The sequence below is a fragment of the Mauremys reevesii genome, linkage group 2 (assembly GCF_016161935.1).
Source record: "Mauremys reevesii isolate NIE-2019 linkage group 2, ASM1616193v1, whole genome shotgun sequence".
Classification (NCBI taxonomy): Eukaryota; Metazoa; Chordata; order Testudines; family Geoemydidae; genus Mauremys; species Mauremys reevesii.
In genome coordinates this window covers 241,213,456-241,234,095 of record NC_052624.1, presented here as the reverse complement: position 1 = coordinate 241,234,095, position 20,640 = coordinate 241,213,456, and the positions used below count along the sequence as shown (strand labels likewise).

The following is a 20,640-nucleotide window of genomic DNA, read 5'->3' as shown; positions in this document are numbered from 1 at the left end:
AAAGAATCCTGTGGCAACTTATAGACTAACAGATGTTTTGGAGCATGAGCTTTCGTGGGTGAATACCCACTTCGTCGGATGCAAGTGGGTATCCGACGAAGTGGGTATTCACCCACGAAAGCTCATGCTCCAAAACGTCTGTCAGTCTATAAGGTGCCACAGGATTCTTTGCTGCTTTTACAGATCCAAACTAACACGGCTACCCTTCTGATACATGAACTTTAGTAACTGCTGGCTCTTAACTCATCTGGAATCCCGGTGAGCAAACTTGATTTTCAATATGCTATTGCATTATTACTTGATGTGTTGTAGAACAACTTAGTTTCCATAAACATGTGAATAGTAGCCCACTAATAAGAGGTAATTCTTCCTGTTTAATTCAAATAATTCAACACATATCATTAGTCTTTTGTGGTTTTAGCCATTCTTTTGTATTCCCATATTTACAGCAGATTTCACAATTGGATACCTTATCTTTAATAGCAGTGATCATGCTTGGCAAGAACAGGATTTCTCTGATCTGATGCTTCTCAGATGACCACAATGGATTATGCTTACAATATTTGATCTACGTGGCTCCTATTATATTATCATCTGCTGCTGTGCTTTTTGTTGTGTTGGAGGCCCTTGTTGAAGCGGCCAGGAGGATGAATGACTTTGAGAGCAGGGGCGTCTCCAGGCCCCAGCACGCCAAGCACGTGCTTGGGGAGGCAAGCCACTGGGGGCGCTCTGCCGGTCGCCGCGAGGGTGGCAGGCAGGTTGCCTTCGTTGGCTTGCCTGCAGAGGGTCCGTTGGTCCCGCGGCTTCGGCGGACCTCCCGCAGGTGCCTGCGCGAGGTCCGCCGACTCCGCGGGACCAGCGGACCCTCCACAGGCAAGCCGACGAAGGCCACCTGCCTGCCGTGCTTGGGGCGGCAAAATGCCTAGAGCCGCCTCTGTTTGAGAGTGTTTATTTCATTACAGAAGTGGTAGCCATGCTTCCTCCCTGAGACTGACAGATCTGGTCCTTCCACCTGGGGCAGAAGAGCAGAGGAAAATACCCTTGCTTCTGAAGACAAGCACTAAAAGTAGAGGCCTCCTGACATGGCAGATGAGGTAGTGTAGCTGACCCCTCTGCCCACCACTTCTCAACCTTAGAAGGTGTAAAATTGAGCCCTCTATGTGCAAATACTCAAAAACCTGAAAACATATTTATGTTAGAGCATTTTCAAGTTAATCAAATGGTTAAATTAAATAGATCATACTTAATTATACAGCACTGAAGACAAGAATGTTCAAACTATTGCCTTAGAAGGGTTCTAAGATTCTAATAGTATCACAGTTTTACCTCTTTTATTCTCAAATAATCTGTGGAAGAAATTTTAAGAATTTCGCAGTTTTCTTCTGTAATGATGGACAGCAGGATGTGCGGCAGTTTTGGTGGGGCTGTTTCCAGAGTCCCAAAACAACTTCCTCTGATAAGCTTAAAAAAGAAAGGCAAAAGTATCAGACTTAATTTTCTCTCTGTATCAGTAAAATGGGGGTAAAAATGTAATTTAAAGGTTAATTTATGTGCAACCACTTAATTTTGAATACTTTTTATACCTCTAACTGTTTCTGATTTAGTCACTCCTAGTGTGTCTCAGTCTTGCATCATATTACTTTCTGAAAGCAAAGCCAAGATACAGTCATTGGCACCAACTGATACATTATGCATTAAACATGCAATCATGTGGCAGTTAGGGAAAACGATAGTACAGCAGAATAGTATGGTAATGAAGTTCAATTTGATTCAGTGTTTTTTGTAAACACCCCTTGTGAAAAAAAAAGCATTATTCCTAGGGCTCAACTGTCCTGCCTTATGAATATGTCTTCTGCTCCAAGAAGTCAGCTCAGGAAAGAATGTGGGAGATTGCCTAGGAAAGTGGACTAGAGTTAATGGGCCGGACCCACAGATGATGTAAATCAGCATAACTGTGCCCTTGTACACCAGTTGAGGATGTTTCCCGCTGTATTTGTGATGTAGTTGAACTGAGATAAAAGCTCCATTACCATTTAAGTGATAAAATAATCAACAATAAATATCTGTTCAAGTTATCCAGTGTGATAATTTATACTAAAGTAGGTGAAGATTTAGTAATTAGCAGATCAGCAAGTAAGCAGAGCAACAAAACGGGAATTTCTAAACCCATTGCAAGAGGCCAATTCTGTCTAGTGCCTGAATGACACTTAGCACTAACATAACTCTGTATTTCCTCGGCGTAACACTAGCATGTATTTTGAAATGATCGAAAAGGGAAATGTACAAATTGATTTGAATCCACAGACAGCACCTGATCCTGCACCCACAACTCTGAGCTGTGCTGGAGAAGAGGGTGCTCAGAACCTTGCAGAAGCTCAGCACCAATAAGTAGAAAAGCCTTCATCTATCTTTATTAGATAAGACAGATAATGTATTTTTCCCTGCAAGACAGCCTGTCATAGATAATCCTTTTTAAATCCTAGTAAGTTTTGCTTTTGCAAACAATGGTTGTAACATTATAATATAACAAAGATAACTTTTCTTAACATGTTTGTACAATAGTCTTCAAAGTGACTTGCTTTGAAGTGTTAATTAAACCGGGTACTAGGTCATCAAACATCCATAATTACAGCAAACTGGGAATTTAAGTACTGTCAGTGTTATTGCAATGCTGTGAAATAGATAAAATGGTCTCAGAAATATAGATGGTACTATTCACAATCTTCTATTCTATTTGCTGTCTTTATAGTCAGCAAGAATGCTTCGGCAACAAATGGTTTTAGTAAACAATATTCTCATCACTGCCTTCTCTACTTTCAGTGCTATGATCACACTAAACTGCAACACCTTAATATTCCTTCAGCCATATATATGTTGAGGCTTATAGACTCAGAAGCTTATAAACATTAGGATCCATGTCCACCAGAGCTGGGAGAATACTGAGAAACAAATTCCTCAGTGCATTCACTTGAATATAAACATTAGCTCATTTTGACATGCTTACATCCCTTTTGTGTTTGATTCCCACAAATGTCACAGCACTTTAGCTTGTGAAAAGCAAATTTCAAACTGGCATGTTCAAATATTTGTCCCAGAACAGGTACATTTTATATGGGATGGGATGCTGCTTGTTCAGGTAGCTGAGGGCCACAGTTAAGGCTACGTTTTAGTCACGGGTATTTTTAGTAAAAGTCATGGACAGGTCACGGGCAGTAAACAAAAATTCACAGCCCATGACCTGTCCATGACTTTTACTGTATACCCCTAACTAAAACTTGGGCGGGGGGGCTGTGGATGCTCTGGGTGGAGTCCAGGGGTGCCGTGGGTGCTGGGGGAGATGGCCCAGGCCCCCACTGGTGCAGGGAGGGAGGGGGCAGCAGCATGCAGCCCGGGACTCCCACCGGTGCAGCCCCTGAGCCAGCACTGGCCACTGCAGACATCAGAGGTCACAGAAAGTCACGGACTCTGTGACTTCCATGACAGACTCACAGACTTAGCCACGGTTAACAAACTCCTCTCCAGAACCCCTGCCATAAAGGAAATTAAGGCTCACATTCAAAACAATCCTGCTCCCCATTCAAGTCAATAGCAAAACTCTCATTGACTTAAATGTTTCAGAATCAGGCTCTCAGTGACCTAGAAATGATGTGACTGGTCTGTTTGCAGCCAGGAATGTGAACGCATACATGCTAACTTTGTATGGGTGTTATGAAAGAAAATGTAATTTCTACTCAATAAATCTTTCGTAATTGAAAAATAAATACTTTTTTCTAAGACTGATGCATTGGTGAGCCAGAAAGGAAAAGGTCTCAACAATTTTTAAAATTCCCTAGTTCTGTTTACCTCTCCCTAAATTTCTACTGTATTTCCTCTGAAGAGATTAAAATCCCTAGTGGTTTCTTCAATCCCTGTCCTCAATTACAGGAGTTATGTTTATCAAATTAAAAAGAACAATACCATGTGACTTATGGGCCCAATCAAAACTAACCTTTACAGCAAAAACAACGAGGAGTCCTCGTGGCACCTTAGAAACTAACAAATTTATTTGAGCATAAGCTTTCATGGGCTATAACCCACTTCATCAGATGCATTTAGTTAGCCTATGATAAAGGTCAGTAGCTGGATGTTTATAACCCCTTTTCAGGTCTCAATTTAGCTATGGTTAGGAGAGTAACAATATACACTCATTAAGCACTTCAGATGGTCAAAACAACCTTTAATTAACCTCTTAGCTGATGCTATTGTTAGTCTCAAAGGCGCTACAAGGACTCCTCATTGTTTTTGCTAATAGAGACTAACATGGCTACCCCTCTAAACCTATACAATGTAAATTTGAATACGAGTATCAAATGCATACAATAAATGGAATGCAACCAAACCAAAGTCTAAACTACTCACACACACAAAAAAAAAACCCTGGGATTCACAATCTGCTAACGAGTAAAGAAAGAAGCTAAATTAATGGACTAAATTCTTAGTTGGAAATTATTTGCTTAGTTCTAACACTTTGTTACCTGCCCTTCTTTCTACCTGACATTTTCATATCATAGAACTTCTAGTCTTCAAACTGTTAGAATTACATTGCAGAAATAAAAGCACTCAAATTCTGGCACTATGATACAAACCCATATTCATTACCTAAGTAGTCCTTCAAAAGAATGACACAAAATCATGACAGATTATTGTAACCCTGGATATATGGGTAGCAGCTATTTTTCTGTGGCTCCACTTAACTATTTTACTTATGGCTCACTATCCTGTACTTTGCAACTTTTGTCTGACTTCCAAAAGTCCAGGCTTCAAAGCAGAGAATTGTATATTGAATTTTTTTCCAGTGTAGTATATCAACCATTCAGATTCTAGAATCTCCTGACAATATTACCATTTTCCATAAAAAATTCTGAATTTCCTCAGTTTTGTTCTAAGTCAGAAATCCTGAAGATTCAGAGACCTTTCAAATGTGAAAAATTCCGCATGCCCATGCCCAAAAAGAGAAAAACTGCATCAACTCCTGAAAATAATGCAGAGTCTATCTGCTGTTCTCAATAACCCGGTTATCAGCTGACACCTTCTTGCTAAAAAACCTGAGACCCCCCAGAAAAAAGACTGAGAGAAACACCTGGGATAAGTAAAATTGGTCTTTTATGTACCAAAATTTGACAGCATCAGCTCAGAGGTTAATTAAATGTTTGTTTGACCATCTGAAGTGCTTAATGGGTGTATATTGTCACTCTCATAATCATAGCTAAATTGTGACCTGTGAAGAGGTTGTAAACATCCAGCTACTGACCTTTATCATAGACTAACTTGCTAATTCAAGGATGCAGTTTCAGCTTCTGTTTAGCATGTTAAGATTTATTTTCTGTTGTCACACACCTATTAAATGGCTCAAGCTTCACTTGTATGTTTAACACATAAGTAATCATGGTCTGATCCTTATAAGGTGGTGAGCATCTCCTCAAGACATTGAGGCCAAGACCTTCAAAGGTTTTTATGTGCCTACCTCCCAAGATTTGGGGCTGTATGCCTGAACGTCCTAAATCCCAAAGAAGTAATGGAAGATTAGCGTGTTCGGCACCTCATATGAGCCAACCACAAATGATTAATATTTCAGTACAAAAGTCATTTACTTACACTTGATTCTTACTAAAATACTCCCTTTTCCTGGGGTTTGGCACATTCCCTCCCTTTCAGGGGGTAAAGCACTAATGCTTTTGGGTGTTGGCTGGAACAATGGTCATGCATGTACACAATCCACACAGCCACTGACCCACTGGTCATCTGTCTAGCAGAGGTACTTATGTGACCTCTGTTACCATAGTATGTGAGGACCTCAATCTTTAATGTATTTATCCTCAAAACCTCTCTAGAAGTAGGGAAATACTGTTATCCCGAAAGGGAGAGCTCGACACAGATTCTCAAAGGCACAATTTCCATTGATTTCAAATACATAAATACCTTTGAGGATCTAGGCACAAGTGACTTACCCAAAGCCATACAAGAAGTCTGTAGTGGAGCATGGAACTGAACCTGGTCTCCTGTTTTCCAGGCTAAGCACCAGGCCATCCTCCAATTCCCCAACTCCTTCTCCTACACCATGCCTCTGAGCTGCTGCAGAGAAAATTGCAACTAGAAACGGTGGAAGTTGTGAATGCCCCCCTGTATGGCCACTCTATGACTTCCCCCTCATGGAGCAGAGCCATGGCACTTGGCACGATTCTGTGACGGAGGTGAGGGTAGGGCCCCCTTTGGTCCCCGTTTACCAGTTCTTAAAGTGTGGTAGAATTGCTGTATTCATCAGAAACATATACATATGGATCCCATTGGGAACTGGCTCTCTGGGTGCTGGAGTTAGGTAATCTGCTAAACTGTTTTCAGTTTAATCTGCAGCTTAGGGGGCATGGACCAAACCCTGGGTCTGTGTTGCAGCAGGCTAGCGTGTCTGGCTCAACAAGGCAGGGTTCTGGAAGTCCCAAGCTGGCAGGGAAAATGGGCTCATCAGCACATCAGGTGACAGTCCCAAGGGGATCTCTGTGACCGAACCCATCACCGAACCCATGACTTGCATCCGACGAAGTGGGTATTCACCCACGAAAGCTCATGCTGCAAAATGTCTGTTAGTCTATAAGGTGCCACGGGTTTCTTTGCTGCATATACATATGGACATATTAAGATTTCCTCATGTTCATGTTCCTGGTTGTTCCCTAATTAGGATTAGGCCCTTTATTTTGATTTACTGCTTTCAATAATCATGAGGGGGCGAATGAGCTGCTGTATATGAGGAACAGCCAATGTTTTGACCATGAGAACAGGTTTCCAAATGAATATTTTGGAAAGGACCATACTGTGATGGGTTCGGTCACAGAGATCCCCTTGGGACTGTCACCTGATGAGCCCATTTTCCCTGCCAGCTTGGGACTTCCAGAACCCTGCCTTGTTGAGCCAGACACGCTAGCCTGCTGCAACACAGACCCAGGGTTTGGTCCATGCCCCCTAAACTGCAGATTAAACTGAAAACAGTTTAGCAGATTACCTAACTCCAGCACCCAGAGAGCCAGTTCCCAATGGGATCCACTTTACTCTGTATAAAGCTTATACAGGGTAAATTCATAAATTATCCACCCTCTATAACACTGATAAAGAGATATGCACAGCTGTTTGCTCCCCCAGGTATTAATAATTTACTCTGGGTTTATTAACAAAAGTGATGTTATTAAGTATAAAAAGTAGGATTTAAGTGGTTTCAAGTAATAACAGACAGAACAAAGTAAGTCACCAAACAAAATAAAACAAGAACATGCAAGTCTAAGCCTAAGATATTAAGAAATATCTCACCCTCAAAGATGTTCCAATAAGCTTCTTTCACAGACTAGACTCCTTCCTAGTCTGGGCCCAATCCTTTCCCCTGGTACAGTCCTTGTTAGTTCCAGCAAAACTCAGGTGGTAAGCAGGGGTTTTCTCATGACTGTCAGCCCTTTTATCCTGCTCCACCCCCTTTTATAGCTTTGGCACAAGGTGGGAATCTTTTGTCTGTGCTTGTCCCCACCCCTGCCTCATCAATGGAAAAGTACAAGGATTAAGATGGATTGCAGTATCATGTGACACGGTCACATTTCACTGTAAGACCCCTAGTCTCCATTCTTCCTGGGTTGGCCCACATGTACACAGGAAGGTTTGCAAGTAAATAAACCATTTACAACCAATTGTCCTAGTCAATGGGAGTCATCAAGATTCTAAACCACCATTAATGGCCCACACATTGCATAATTACAATAGGACCTCAGAGTTATACTTCATATTTCTAGCTTCAGATACAAGAATGATACATGCATACAAATAGGAGGAATATATTCAGTAGGTTATAACCTTTGTTATGATACCTTACAAGAGACCTTTTGCTTAAAACATATTCCAGTTACATCATATTCACACTCATAAGCATATTTCCATAAAACATATAGAGTTCAACGTCACACATACATGATGCAGTCTGCAAAGAAACTTAAGTAGGCTAAAACTCCACAGTAAATAGCTGGAAGGATCTTTTCACTTCATCAGGGAAATGAGCTTTTTTATACGAATAATAAAGGTTAGTCAATCTCATCTCTTTTCATTTTATTTCTCTTGCATGTATGGAAGAGGAATGTTATATAATGCTCCACATCTGAAGTAGTTAACTGACAGTCCTGGTTTCACATCCTGAGTGTGGGTTTGATCCTGCTTCCATTGCCTTCTATAGAGAAGGGTCAAGGCCTATTAGAGCTGGTCAAACATTTTTGAACAAATGTTCCTTCAGAAAACGACCTGTTTCAGGAGCAAAAATTACATAAACATTTTTAATATTTTGAAATTGTGTTTTTGTCTGTTTGCTGAAAACCAAAAAAGTTTCACGTTTTATTTTTTGTTGTTTTCGCCTTCTGACCTCGTCCTTCACTAGTACCACCATGGAAAGGAGCGGGAGGAGGAGATGTGAAAAAAGTGAAATTTTTTCAACTGATTTTTTTGGTAAAAATAAATCCATGAAAATGTTCAAAATCTGTTCTGTTCAAAAACTTCAAAACGTTAACATTTCAGAAACTTTCAAAAATTGTTATTTATATTTTTTTTTCATTTTTGACCACTCTACTGAATGTCATCCTTCATTGGCATGTTAGGCTTTATAGTCAATATTCCTGAAAAATACTATTCCCCACTGGGAGAAGCTTGCATATCCCACAAACTCCCAAAGGGAATCCTAGGGAAAATGCACTGTATTACACTTTGGTCTGCAATATTCTGTTGAAGAATTTCACAGACAAACCAAAACATTTTAGCCAAGTACCTTATGATTCTGATCCTATTCCCATTTCAGGCAAGAGATGAGCTCCACTGGCACCAATGAGAGTAGTACTAGCTACAGCATACCATAATTAATTTATTTGGTTGGAGGTCCTCTGGAGCCCTTTGCCTCTTCTTCCTCAGCATAATCACACTAAAACATCTGCTACTGGAGTGACTTCTTAAAAAAAATTACAATGCTTTCCTCAAAATCTAAAGCAGGGCACATCCCTATTGCTCCATGACAGCATTATCTTTCTAAGAAGTAGTAATTATAAGAAGGGAAAACTTGACATATTTGTTATCAAGTATACCATTTATTATTAAAAATACCATCAAATAGTAATTAAATACAAACCTCAAATAAAATAATCTAACATCTATGGCAAAGGAATTTGATTCAAAGCCCTCAAAGATTTAACAAAATATGTTTGAAGAAAATGAAGCACTGATTACTTATCACTGAAAGCTTAAAGAAAACCACATTTTTTTATTAACAAACACCCACTGCTATTCTTACATATGCATATTTTAAATCCTTGCTTTTAATCCACTAATACATTTTATATATTCTCTACTTTTTATATTTTAAAATAGGGATAAACAAATACAATATACAAGAAGCAGTAATTAAACAAGACATTTACATTTGTAATGAATTTGCTTAATAACAGGAAAAGGACAGATTTCTTCTTTGGATAGTGGACAGGTTTGGGAAATGATCAAACAGATGTAGCACAATGGCCATGAATTCTGCCTCTTGTTTTGATTCTTTTTTTTCTAAACTATCAGTAAAAATTATTGAATATTTGTCAGTGACGTTCTCCCCTTTTATTTTTATAATATCTTTATTAAAGGAACATCAGTAAACAGCTTTAATATACACCAATAAATTTCCCCCTTGTTATGACGTTTATAATGGAACTGTAGTAAAAAGATTAAATGTACACCAATAATTTCATTTTTTTTAAATTGTAAACAGCAGTAAATATGCTAAAGGCTCATTTCCAAATTCATTTCCATTGGTATGCTTCGCCATGTAAGTAGGAAAAAAACTGCAAGGATTTTTTCAAGATACTTGGTGATGCATGCCTCATTTTCAAATGGAGTCCTAAGAACATATTTCTGCAAACTCCACCCCAGGCTTCAATAACAGGCATGTTGGTTGCTGAACTGGGGTCCAACGGCCTTCTTTTTCTCCCCACACCAAGCTGGAGTACATAGACTTGGCTCAGGGAATGCCCCTGAAGGAAGAATCCTCCCCTACAGGCTGCTCTATAGCCATTCCCATAACTCTAGTGATGCAGCTGCCCCTATGGTCATCGCACTTCACATCAGCTGGAAGGATTTGGCTGCTGTATCTGTAACCCACACACCTTCTGGGTGTGGTGTTCTGTCCCATCTAGTGGCACTGAGACCATTTAGAAAGAGAGATAAAATGAGTCTGATCTACAGTCTTGGCTAAGAGTTTGCTCATGCAGTAGAGGCTCATGTACTAAGCTCCAGAGGCCCCAGGTTCAATCCTGCCTGCTGATGAGCAGGGTCTGACAGTGTTACATATCCACATGGTTGCAGATCCACCAACCTCATTCCTACTCCTTTTCTTGTCCAGCTCCACTTAGCTTGCCCAGGTCTCCTTCCCCAGCAGTGCAGGAGTAGACCCCCTCATACCATGGTAGGATACAGGGTTCCTTGCATTCTGCTCCCGAGCATACAGAATTCCACCAGTTTTACTGTCTACAGAGGACCTCCATACCAGCAGGAAAGAGGGCAGAATTTGTTCCCAAGTGTACAATAGCAAACTGATCACTCCTATACCCATTTGGTGGAATCTAAAAACAAACTAAGGTTATGTCTACACTACAGCCTATGTTGGCAACATGTATATCGCTCTGGGGGTGAATATTTCACTCCCCTGAGTGACATAAGCATCCGTGTGCACAGCGCTGTGTCAGCGGGAGTGCTTCTCCCACCGACATAGTTTATGCCAGTTGCAGAGGTATATTTTTTATGTCAACAGAAGAGCTCTCTCCCATCGGCATAGAGCATCTTTGCTAGATGTGCTGCACAGGCCCAGCTGTATTGGTACAGCTGCATCGCTGCAGCACTGCACGTATAGACATACTTTTAATTTAAAAGAAAAATAATGACAAAGATATTCTATCTCCAAATACAGGCATGAGCAAATTTGTATATTTTTTAACGGTTTAGAATGCACAACAAGTTATAAACTTTTAAAATTATCAGAGCTTATCCAAAGGCAGAACCACTCAATAATTTAATGTTCTAAGATCTGCTCTCCTCCAGTTAATGGATTTGTTGTCAGGTTTCATTGTTGTATTCAATATTGCCTGTGGCTAACAGATTTACAGTGCTTCCTGGAAATTATTTTCCTCCCCTTTCTTCCTAATGTGCCTTTATCTTATAGCATGCACATTTAGGCACCACGTAGCTGGAGAATCTGTCCATCATTTAATTAATGTGCATAATAGAGCACAAAATACCACAAACCAAAATTGGAGAATTCTTTAACATAAGCGTTATCGTATCCCACATTCTCAAACACTGAGAAGAGCTGGAATCACTTCTTCAGACTACTAGAAGCAGTGCTGCCACCATGTATAGAAATTATATATACATACACACATACAGACATGGAGTATATACATACACATACACACACTCCTCCTTCCAAATCACTGTAGGTGAGGTGTACCCCCTACCTTTACATAAACCCTGAGAAACCAATCTGCCCATCCCAGAGGCTGACTGTCGAGCTATATTTCTGACCCTCCATAGCTGCTATGTCAGACTTCAGGCTAGAATACCTGTTCAGAGTGCCTCCAAGCCACCTATGTGGGCTCCTTAGCTACTGAATGCATCTGTGGCTCACTTCCAATGGCTCCATCCATTGCAGCCACATCAGAGATGGTACTAATTGTCCCTCCATAGTATGTGGAACAAAGCAGACAAAGGGACCCATTCATAGCAACTCCATCCAGAACCTATGCAGAGAGCCATACTGGAGGTTTGATTGTGCTGTCTTGTGTGAATCTTTTAAGTTAGGATGAATGTGCCCCCTATGATATGGAAACAGTTTTCCAGTTACTCAGCAGGTGCAAACATGATATTTGGCCCAATGCCATAACGCAGATGGGACTTCAATTTACTGTTTATCTTGGCTGATGTATTAAAATTATGTCCTCAATGGCTCCTCAGTCACTTTAATTTTATTCAAGTTGATGATAAGCCTATAATGTGTTGCTGAAATTAGAAATCTATCCATGATATATATGTGAGTTACTAGTGCTGAGTGTGCAGATATCAGAAAGAAGAAATTAATGGCAGGATTCCGCAATAATTTTGCTCGAAGCTTACAACCTGCTTAGATTGAAGATCTTAAAAGATATATCCACTTTAACAGAGACATATGGAAGTTCAGACTTTGTGGCATCATTTTCTAACATTACAGGAAAGAACAGGCCAAAGGTCTGTCCTTACTTGGCACTATCAGAAATGTTGAATATTAAAAATGTAAAACTCTAGCTGTTCAATAACTGGCTTCCCCTTGTGACTTCAGGAGTGTGAAAGTTACTTTGTTGCCTGTAAAAATCGGTACCCTGATTTTAAAAACTCACAACTGGAAATGAACTTTAATAACAATGTCAGTTTCAAACAGAAAATTTCAAGTATTAGTTAAGTATGGTTCAAGCATTTTATCCCAAAATACTGATGCAAAGTGTCAGTGAGATAAGATCAATTTACATATTTCTAACCATTTGATGCATGTTGCATTTGAATATGAAGCAGTGTTTTTGACACTATTTAAAAATTGTGCCATATGGGCAATAACAAAAACCTGTGGTTTAAACAGACAGAATCCCAAGAACAATCAGCATTTCATTATCAGCTTGCATTTTTGCAGATAAAATAGCAAAATGTGGAGCTCTTATTTATGAATGATATTTCTATATAAATAGGGCCTATTATTAATCATGGCACTTGTTCAAAACTGTTCATAAGACAAAAGCAACTGAAAGTGATTATGGCTTATAATATACAGGCTGTTGTATAGTCAGAGTGACTTCCATATGGTATATTTTATTATTTTTATTCTTCATAAACCTATTCACATTTCAGTTGCTTTTCCATAGTGGTTTTCTAGTCACATTTTCATTATTGATGGTGTTTTTGTTAAAGATGGGTTTGCTTTTTCCCAGTTCATCGTCTTTTCCTACTGAAGCAAGGACCCAATCCACTGAGATTTCGAGTGCCCTCAACTACCAGCAATGTGGGAACATAACTCCCATTTGATATGTAAAGTCAATAGGAACTGAGGCATTCAGCAGCCCACAGGATCAGATCTTAAACTTTCAGCGAAGTAATAATGCCAATTTGGTGATTTCACACTCATTTTTATGACAGATTTTGACACAGAACTCCCATTTCTCTGCAGGATCAGGAGGCTGGGAGGGAAAGAGTTCTTATTCAGACATGAATGTCTTAAATAATAGCTAAAGGAACACTGAAAATGACAAGGCAAATAAATTTTTTTGTATAAATGTTCTCTTCTTTCAAGTGTATTTCTGCATAAAGTCTTTATTAGCATTTCTATTATAAACATCTATTTTCAGGAGGTCATAACTTGGTTGGAAGTATTTGCTTCAGGCTGAAATTCACGATATTCCCAATGTAGGGACTTTCCCCCCCACTTAATATTAAAAGCACCAGAAACAAACATTCTGCTCTTTTTAAGCTATAAGGAGGACTGTGAAGAAACAGAAATTCATCAGTTTTGGACTCCATATTCTAGTTCTGTTGCTTTTCTTAAACTTAGAATTTGCATGCCCTCAGTTAATAGGGACTGCTATAACTATAGAGAGTAAAACTATGCAAAACCTTGAATAATAAAACCAAATATCTTTTTTTAAAATTCGTAATGAATCTAAAACTCAGCCCAGGCTTCACTGAAAGTTTCACTATGCAAACCTGGGCCAGGTTTAGCATGCAAAGCCTTCCTCACCATCCGTGCTGCAGAGGGATTTATGTTTCTTTATTGTAAATAGGAAACATTAAAAATTCATAAGAGAGGAGGGATGATCTTGTGCTTAAGGCACTAGACTGCACCTCACAAGATCAAGGTTCAATTCCAGACTCTGCTATTGAGTTTCTGGGCAAATTTGGGCAAATCATGCATTCTTTCTCTGCCTCAGTTCTCAGAATTGGATATAACAATACATCCTTCTTTCCATCTTTTGTCTGTCTCATCTATATAGACTGTAAGTTGATCAGGGTAGGGGCTGCCTCACCCTGTGTTTGTACAGCACCTAGCACAATATGACCCCAAACTAATTTGTGGTCTCGGGTACTATTGTAATATAAATAAATTAACAATGAATTCACTGGCTTGGCCCAGTTTTGCTTTTGAGCAAAACTCAAGAAATTTCTTTTGCATCGTTTTGAATATCTGCAGGATATTTCGTTCCTCTCACAGATCCGACACCCTTTAGAAATGCATAGAACATAAGAACAGCCGTACCGGGTCAGACCAAAGGTCCATCTAGCCCAGTATCTGTCTACCAACAGTGGCCAATGCCAGGTGCCCCAGAGGGAGTGAATCTAACAGGCAATGATCAAGTGATCTCTCTCCTGCCATCCATCTCCACCCTCTGACAAACAGAGGCTAGGGACACCATTCCTTACCCATCCTGGCTAATAGCCATTTATGGACTTAACCACCATGAATTTATCCAGTTCTCTTTTAAATGCTGTTATAGTCCTAGCCTTCACAACCTCCTCAAGTAAGGAGTTCCACAAGTTGACTGTGCGCTGCGTGAAGAAGAATTTCCTTTTATTTGTTTTAAACCTGCTGCCTATTAATTTCATTTGGTGACCCTAGTTCTTGTATTATGGGAATAAGTAAATAACTTTTCCTTATCCACTTTCTCCACGCCACTCATGATTTTATATACCTCTATCATATCCCCCCTTAGTCTCCTCTTTTCCAAGCTGAAGAGTCCTAGCCTCTTTAATCTTTCCTCATATGGAACCCTCTCCAAACCCCTAATCATTTTAGTTGCCCTTTTCTGAACCTTTTCTAGTGCTAGAATATCTTTTTTGAGGTGAGGAGACCACATCTGTACACAGTATTCGAGATGTGGGCGTACCATGGATTTATATAAGGGCAATAATATATTCTCTGTCTTATTCTCTATCCCCTTTTTAATGATTCCTAACATCCTGTTTGCTTTTTGACTGCCTCTGCACACTGCGTGGACATCTTCAGAGAACTGTCCACGATGACACCAAGATCTTTTTCCTGATTAGTTGTAGCTAAATTAGCCCCCATCATATTGTATGTATAGTTGGGGTTATTTTTTCCAATGTGCATTACTTTACATTTATCCACATTAGAGGATAAAGGAATTAACATTTCTAAATATACTGGGTATTAAAGATACTCTACCTGAAACCTTCTATATGAAGGATGCCTCTGTGACACTAGCAGACCGGGCACCAGCTCATGCCAAGGTTCCCATGTCTCAAATGGACACTAACAGGTACACAGCTGGAATCTGTCTGGCTTACTTTAGGGTTAATATTGATAAAATAGATATTAGAATTATAAGAAAGTGGTTAGTGTTTAGACGCTATTGAATGCTTCTGAGTTACTGCATGAATTAATCTTACTTATCTGTGTCCCATATTACAGTGTAATATTTAAGCAGTTGTATTGTGACTGTATGAAAGGCCATACAGGAGAGGGACATTAATTAGCATGAAGAGAAACTCTTCTACAGAAATCATTACACCCCTTCCCAAAGAGAAGCCCCATTGATACAGGCTGTGGGTGGATCTTACAACTGGGAACTCCCTACATCTGGGCTGAGAAATGGTCAGCAAAAAAATGAAAGACTCTTGTTGTTGTTCTGCTCTCCTCCCCATGAAGATGAGTCATGCAGGTGGACTCCCATCAGCTGAGTTTGCAGCTCAGAGCACATGGTAGGATGGGACTAAAAAATCCAAACAAAAGGAACTAGGAATCGCTATGCTTCTTGGCCTCTGGGTGGGGTGGGTTGGGGTGGGGGTGATGGAATGCAAACCTGTATTCACACCCTGCACACTATTATAATAATCTTTATACAATGCAAGCCTTGCAAAGTATCATTTGAAAACCTGTAACCTGTACATTAATAATATCATGGTAAAATGCAGGTAGCAACATTATGCATAAAGTTATGAACCTAAGCTGAAAGCCCTGGCTGGGATGATTTAGTTGGGGATTGGTCCTGCTTTAAGCAGGGGATTGGACTAGATGACCTCCTGAGATCCCTTCCAACCCTGATATTCTATGATTCTATGCTTCATGACTGGAGTGGGTTTCCCATATAAGTCTGGGGAATGGCTAAACCAGTTTCTCAAAGACAAAGGGCAAGCTGATGCCCCAGCCAGGTATCAATAAAGCTGATGGGCCATCACCTATCAAGTGGCCATTCTTAGCAAGATAGGGGGGCAGGGACAAAGAGATCTGTGTCTTAGCAAACAGCATGAGGTCTCCTTCCTTCACCAAACCCTGTCTCAGTTCTCAACTGAAAATGCTTTTTTCAAAGAGGGACTAAAGTTATAAAAAGTAGTGGCAAACACCCCAAGACTTCCTCCCCCCTCTCTCGCCCATCTCATTCTTTGCACCTGAGAAGACAAAGGAAACAGCCATTGGACTCTGGGGGAGGGAATCCTGACCTGAGAGTTGGTCAGGAGCCATCCCCCTCTCTGAAAGTTGGGCCACACATGTTTCATGTACTTCTCCATTGGAGCTGGGAGGTGTAAACTCCAGCTCGAGGAGACGTACCTGTGGTACCTCTGATTTAGCTAAAAATAGAAGTGTAGTCACAATGGTGCAAGGAGCCCCAGTACAATCTCATCTGAGACCATAGGTAAGTACATGAGGTGGCTATCCCCTCCCACCACTCATGGCACCACAGTTATACTTCTATTTTTAGTATGTTAACTCAATCGCAACTAGAGTGGATATATCTCTTTGAGCTAGAATTCACACCTTCCAGCTCCAGTGTAGTCATACCCTAAGTTTGGACACCCAAAATTCAGTATAATCAAAACTAGAGTCTACTTTGGACCAGAACCTATGTGTGTCTCCATTTCCCAATCTGTAAAATGGAGGGCATACATACCTCACAGGAATGTTGTGAGACTAATTTCATTAAAACAGGAAAAGGTTTCACGTTCCTATGGTGCAGGGCCAGCTCTAGCCACCAGCATTCCAAGCATGTGCATGGGGTGGCACTTTTCAAGGGGCAGCACTCCGGCCCTTTGGGGGCGGCACTCAGGTTTTTGTTGTGTTGGTTTTTTTCCCCCATCAACAGCAGCACTCCGTTTTTTGTTGTTGCCTTTGCTTCGGTGGTGGCACTCTGCCCCCCCCCCCTTTTTTTCTTTTTTGCTTGGGGCAGCAAGAAACCTGAAGCCAGACCTGCTATGGTGAAAGGTGCTATAGAGGCAAAAATTATCATCAAATGTTTTAATATCTTTGTTAAACATTAGGGCCATGTTTTTGTAGCATCAGTTGGTATGCATTCAAAGTTGGGAAAGAATATCTCCTCTGTGCTTTAATATACTGCATAACAAACTGTAGCTGGATGCTTAAGTTACAGCTAAGAAAAACAACCTTCCATGACAGCCATCTCCAACATTTTTGAAGCTGACTGACAAAGAGAAATTCAATTAGTACCTTGAAAAGCACAGACAGGCATTAAGTGTATATCAGAAGGTTTCCAAGAGGAGATAAGCTTCTTTATAACTTTCATAAATGTATGATGTCCTGCTTTAAAAGGATGCATCTTGCAAGCATAAATCTCACAGTGACAGGTTTACAGTGGCTCCAGTGGCTTCATGGAGCTGGGCCCATACTCAGAAGGGCTTGTTCTGCTTGCACTGTGCCCCGAGACCCTGCTGGCTCCCCCTGCCCACCACTTGCTCCTCTTGGCCTGCGTGCCAGCTGGCCGAAGGCTCCTCTCTTCACCCTGCCCCCACCACACTGCTCCTCTCAGCCCCCTGGCCAGACTCCAGTGCACCTAAAAAAAGGTAATAATTGGAGATATACCAATCTCCTAGAACTCCCTTGAAAGGTCATTGAGTCCAGCCCCCTGCCTTCACTAGCAGGACCAATTTTTTGCCCCAGATCCCTAAGTGGCCTCCTCAAGGATTGAACTCACAACCCTGGGTTTAGCAGGCCAATGCTCAAACCACTGAGCTAACCCTCCCCCCCCTCTGGCTCTGAGGAGTCTCTGCTTTCCACCACCTGTGGGGACCCACCTGTCTCCCTGAAGCTGAGCTGCCTGGCACTGGTGCAGAAGCCTGGCCAGTCTCAGCCAGGGTGTGTGTGTGTGTGTGTGTGTGGCGGGGGAAGACAGTGTGGAGGGCTTGACTGGGCCCCTCCAGGCAAGTGCGTCTTGAGGGACCCTGGCCGGGGCAGGTCCTGGCCTGGCTGATCGCACCACTCCCGAGGGGATGGAGTGATTCCCAGCCCTGGGACCAGACCTGGCTGCATTGCCAGCTCATCCCAGCAGACACAGTCGCCTCCCAGCACGTCCGGTAAGCAAGGCTGGAGGCAGGGGTTAGGGGAGTAGGTCTGTGGGCAGTATGGGGGGGTGCTGGGCTGTGAAGGGGCAGGGAGGATGTGTGTGTGTTGGGGCACTAGGGAGTGGGGGTTCTGTGTGTGGGGGGGTGCTGGGCAGTTGTGGTGGGGCTGTGGGCAGGGGTGGTGTTGTGCAGGGCGCTGTGCATTTGTGGGTGGGTTGGGGGGAGTGCTAGGATAGTGAGTCCAGGGGGCCTCTGGCCATAGGGAGTCGGGGGGTGTTGGGCTGTGGGGGGGAGGCTGTGTGGTGTGGCATGGGCCTACCCCTGAGGGGAAGGGGCATGCTGGCAGTACAGGGCTGGGCAGGCCACTGTGCATCTGGCAACTGCTGGTTTGTAAATAGTGCCCTCGCATTGGGCAGAGTGAGGCCGCCCCTGCCATGCAATGCCCCATTGCCTCTGGCTGGCTCCTCAGTCCAGGGACTGACCTCCCCACGCCATGCTCCATTGCCTCTATGGGGGCCCACAAAGATGTTTGGCGCCAGGCCCATAAAAAGTTAATCCGGCCCTGAATCTGTAGCAAGGAAAGCACATACTAGATAAAGTCCATTGCACTACACATTGAAACTAGTACTCTAAAATTAGTTCAGCAAAGTAGTTACCAGAAGCAATGGCTTTATTTAATAGAGGCCTGACAACCAAACCATTTTTTTACATAAATATGTTGGTTTTGTGAGCCATAAATCTGGGAGTCTAGCTTATGAATAAGGGAACGTTAGAACAAATGGTCTCTCTCCTGTTGTTCATAAACTCCTGACAGCAACAGTTCCCTTATTCAGAAGTCAAATGGCCATACTAATGAGTAGGGTGCTAAATATTTCTTTCTTCTTGATAAGTTACTCTGAGAGAAAATACACTGAAATGGAAAGACCTGTGACAAAACAGACTGAGAATAAACACGCCTATCATAATCAGTGGGAAGCTATCACATTCTCCATGGTTCACGTCACACTTGTTTCAGATTTATATTGGGACATTATATAAGTTTCTGATCCACTTGACAATAGCCAAATGAAATTTCTTGTTAGTAAATAGTGACAATCCTGAGGGTCCATGCATAAAATGCACTGCCAAAAGGATAAGCAATGATTCTCATTTAAATAATTAACAAAGTACAATTGTTGGATTGGGTGAGTGGCATGATACTTTACCTACAGTGACACAAAGGCCAGGACTGTCACCAAACACATTAAAGGGGTCTTTTCCTAATATTCTGAGTAAACAGTTAGCACACCTGTGGCAATCTGTCAGAAAGATTCAATTTAGAGTGGACAGAATAAGGGAGAATTGATCTTGCCTCCCTTCCATTCTGCTCAAGGTCAATTATTTTATTCTAGTGGGATGGCATAAGGAATTCGGAATGACCCCTTTTTGCAAGGCATCAGCTCTAGATCCTGAAGGCATTTGTAATTCATTCATTGTTTGTTTTGATGAGACAAGCGATATGAGAGACAATATACTTAAAATGCTTGAAAGGTAAACCTAACTGCCTCAATCCCAGCAGGCTGATGTAAACTTCTTGTAAGTGATTGTAAGTGACAAGACCATCCACAAAAAATCAAATAACTTCCCCAAACCTCTAAGTGCCGATCTGAATGATTCAACCTATACAGCAAGAAGGACAGGAGATTCCAATTTTCTCACAAATAATTTTCACATTATTCCCACAACACTGACAGTATAACTGCAGTATGATTAACTCAGTTTACCTTCCGTGGTCATGCATACAATTATAGCAATACCAAATGCTGCTGTATTAAAAGATCTATCACTTTTTTCTTAAACAAACCTCTAGATTTGAAAATTTAAATATCTCATTGCAGTAACTCACATACAAGCATTCTGAACAACTGGTAGGCAATCTTGTCAACTGGTCACTTAGGAAGAACATTTTATAAGACAAATTTGTCCTAAACCAGTTAGCTCCTTTTTGTGAAATAGGTAGAAAAGAGAGGTTAAACTTTCACATGTAATTGCATGGTTTATATAATTTGAAGTAACAAATAAATCATTACAAAGGGAATTGTGCAGAAATATAGGGTAAAAATTTCAAAAGCCCCTAAATCTCCTTGAAAATCAATGGGATTTAGACATCTAAGTTCTTAAAGCACTTTTTAAAATGTTCTCCTCAGTGTACAATGTGGAAGATTAAACAATTTTATTACTTTGAGAAAC

General features: G+C 41.1%; 1 protein-coding gene across 1 annotated transcript in view; it reads right to left on the bottom strand.

Moving 5' to 3' along the window:
- Positions 1 to 20,640, bottom strand: part of CNBD1 (cyclic nucleotide binding domain containing 1) — a 287,700-nt gene that overhangs the window by 92,478 nt on the left and 174,582 nt on the right. Inside the window, exon 7 of the mRNA XM_039521942.1 lies at positions 1,327 to 1,461. Within this exon, the coding sequence (XP_039377876.1) occupies positions 1,327 to 1,461 (135 nt within the window). The remainder of the gene's footprint in view (positions 1 to 1,326; positions 1,462 to 20,640) is intronic.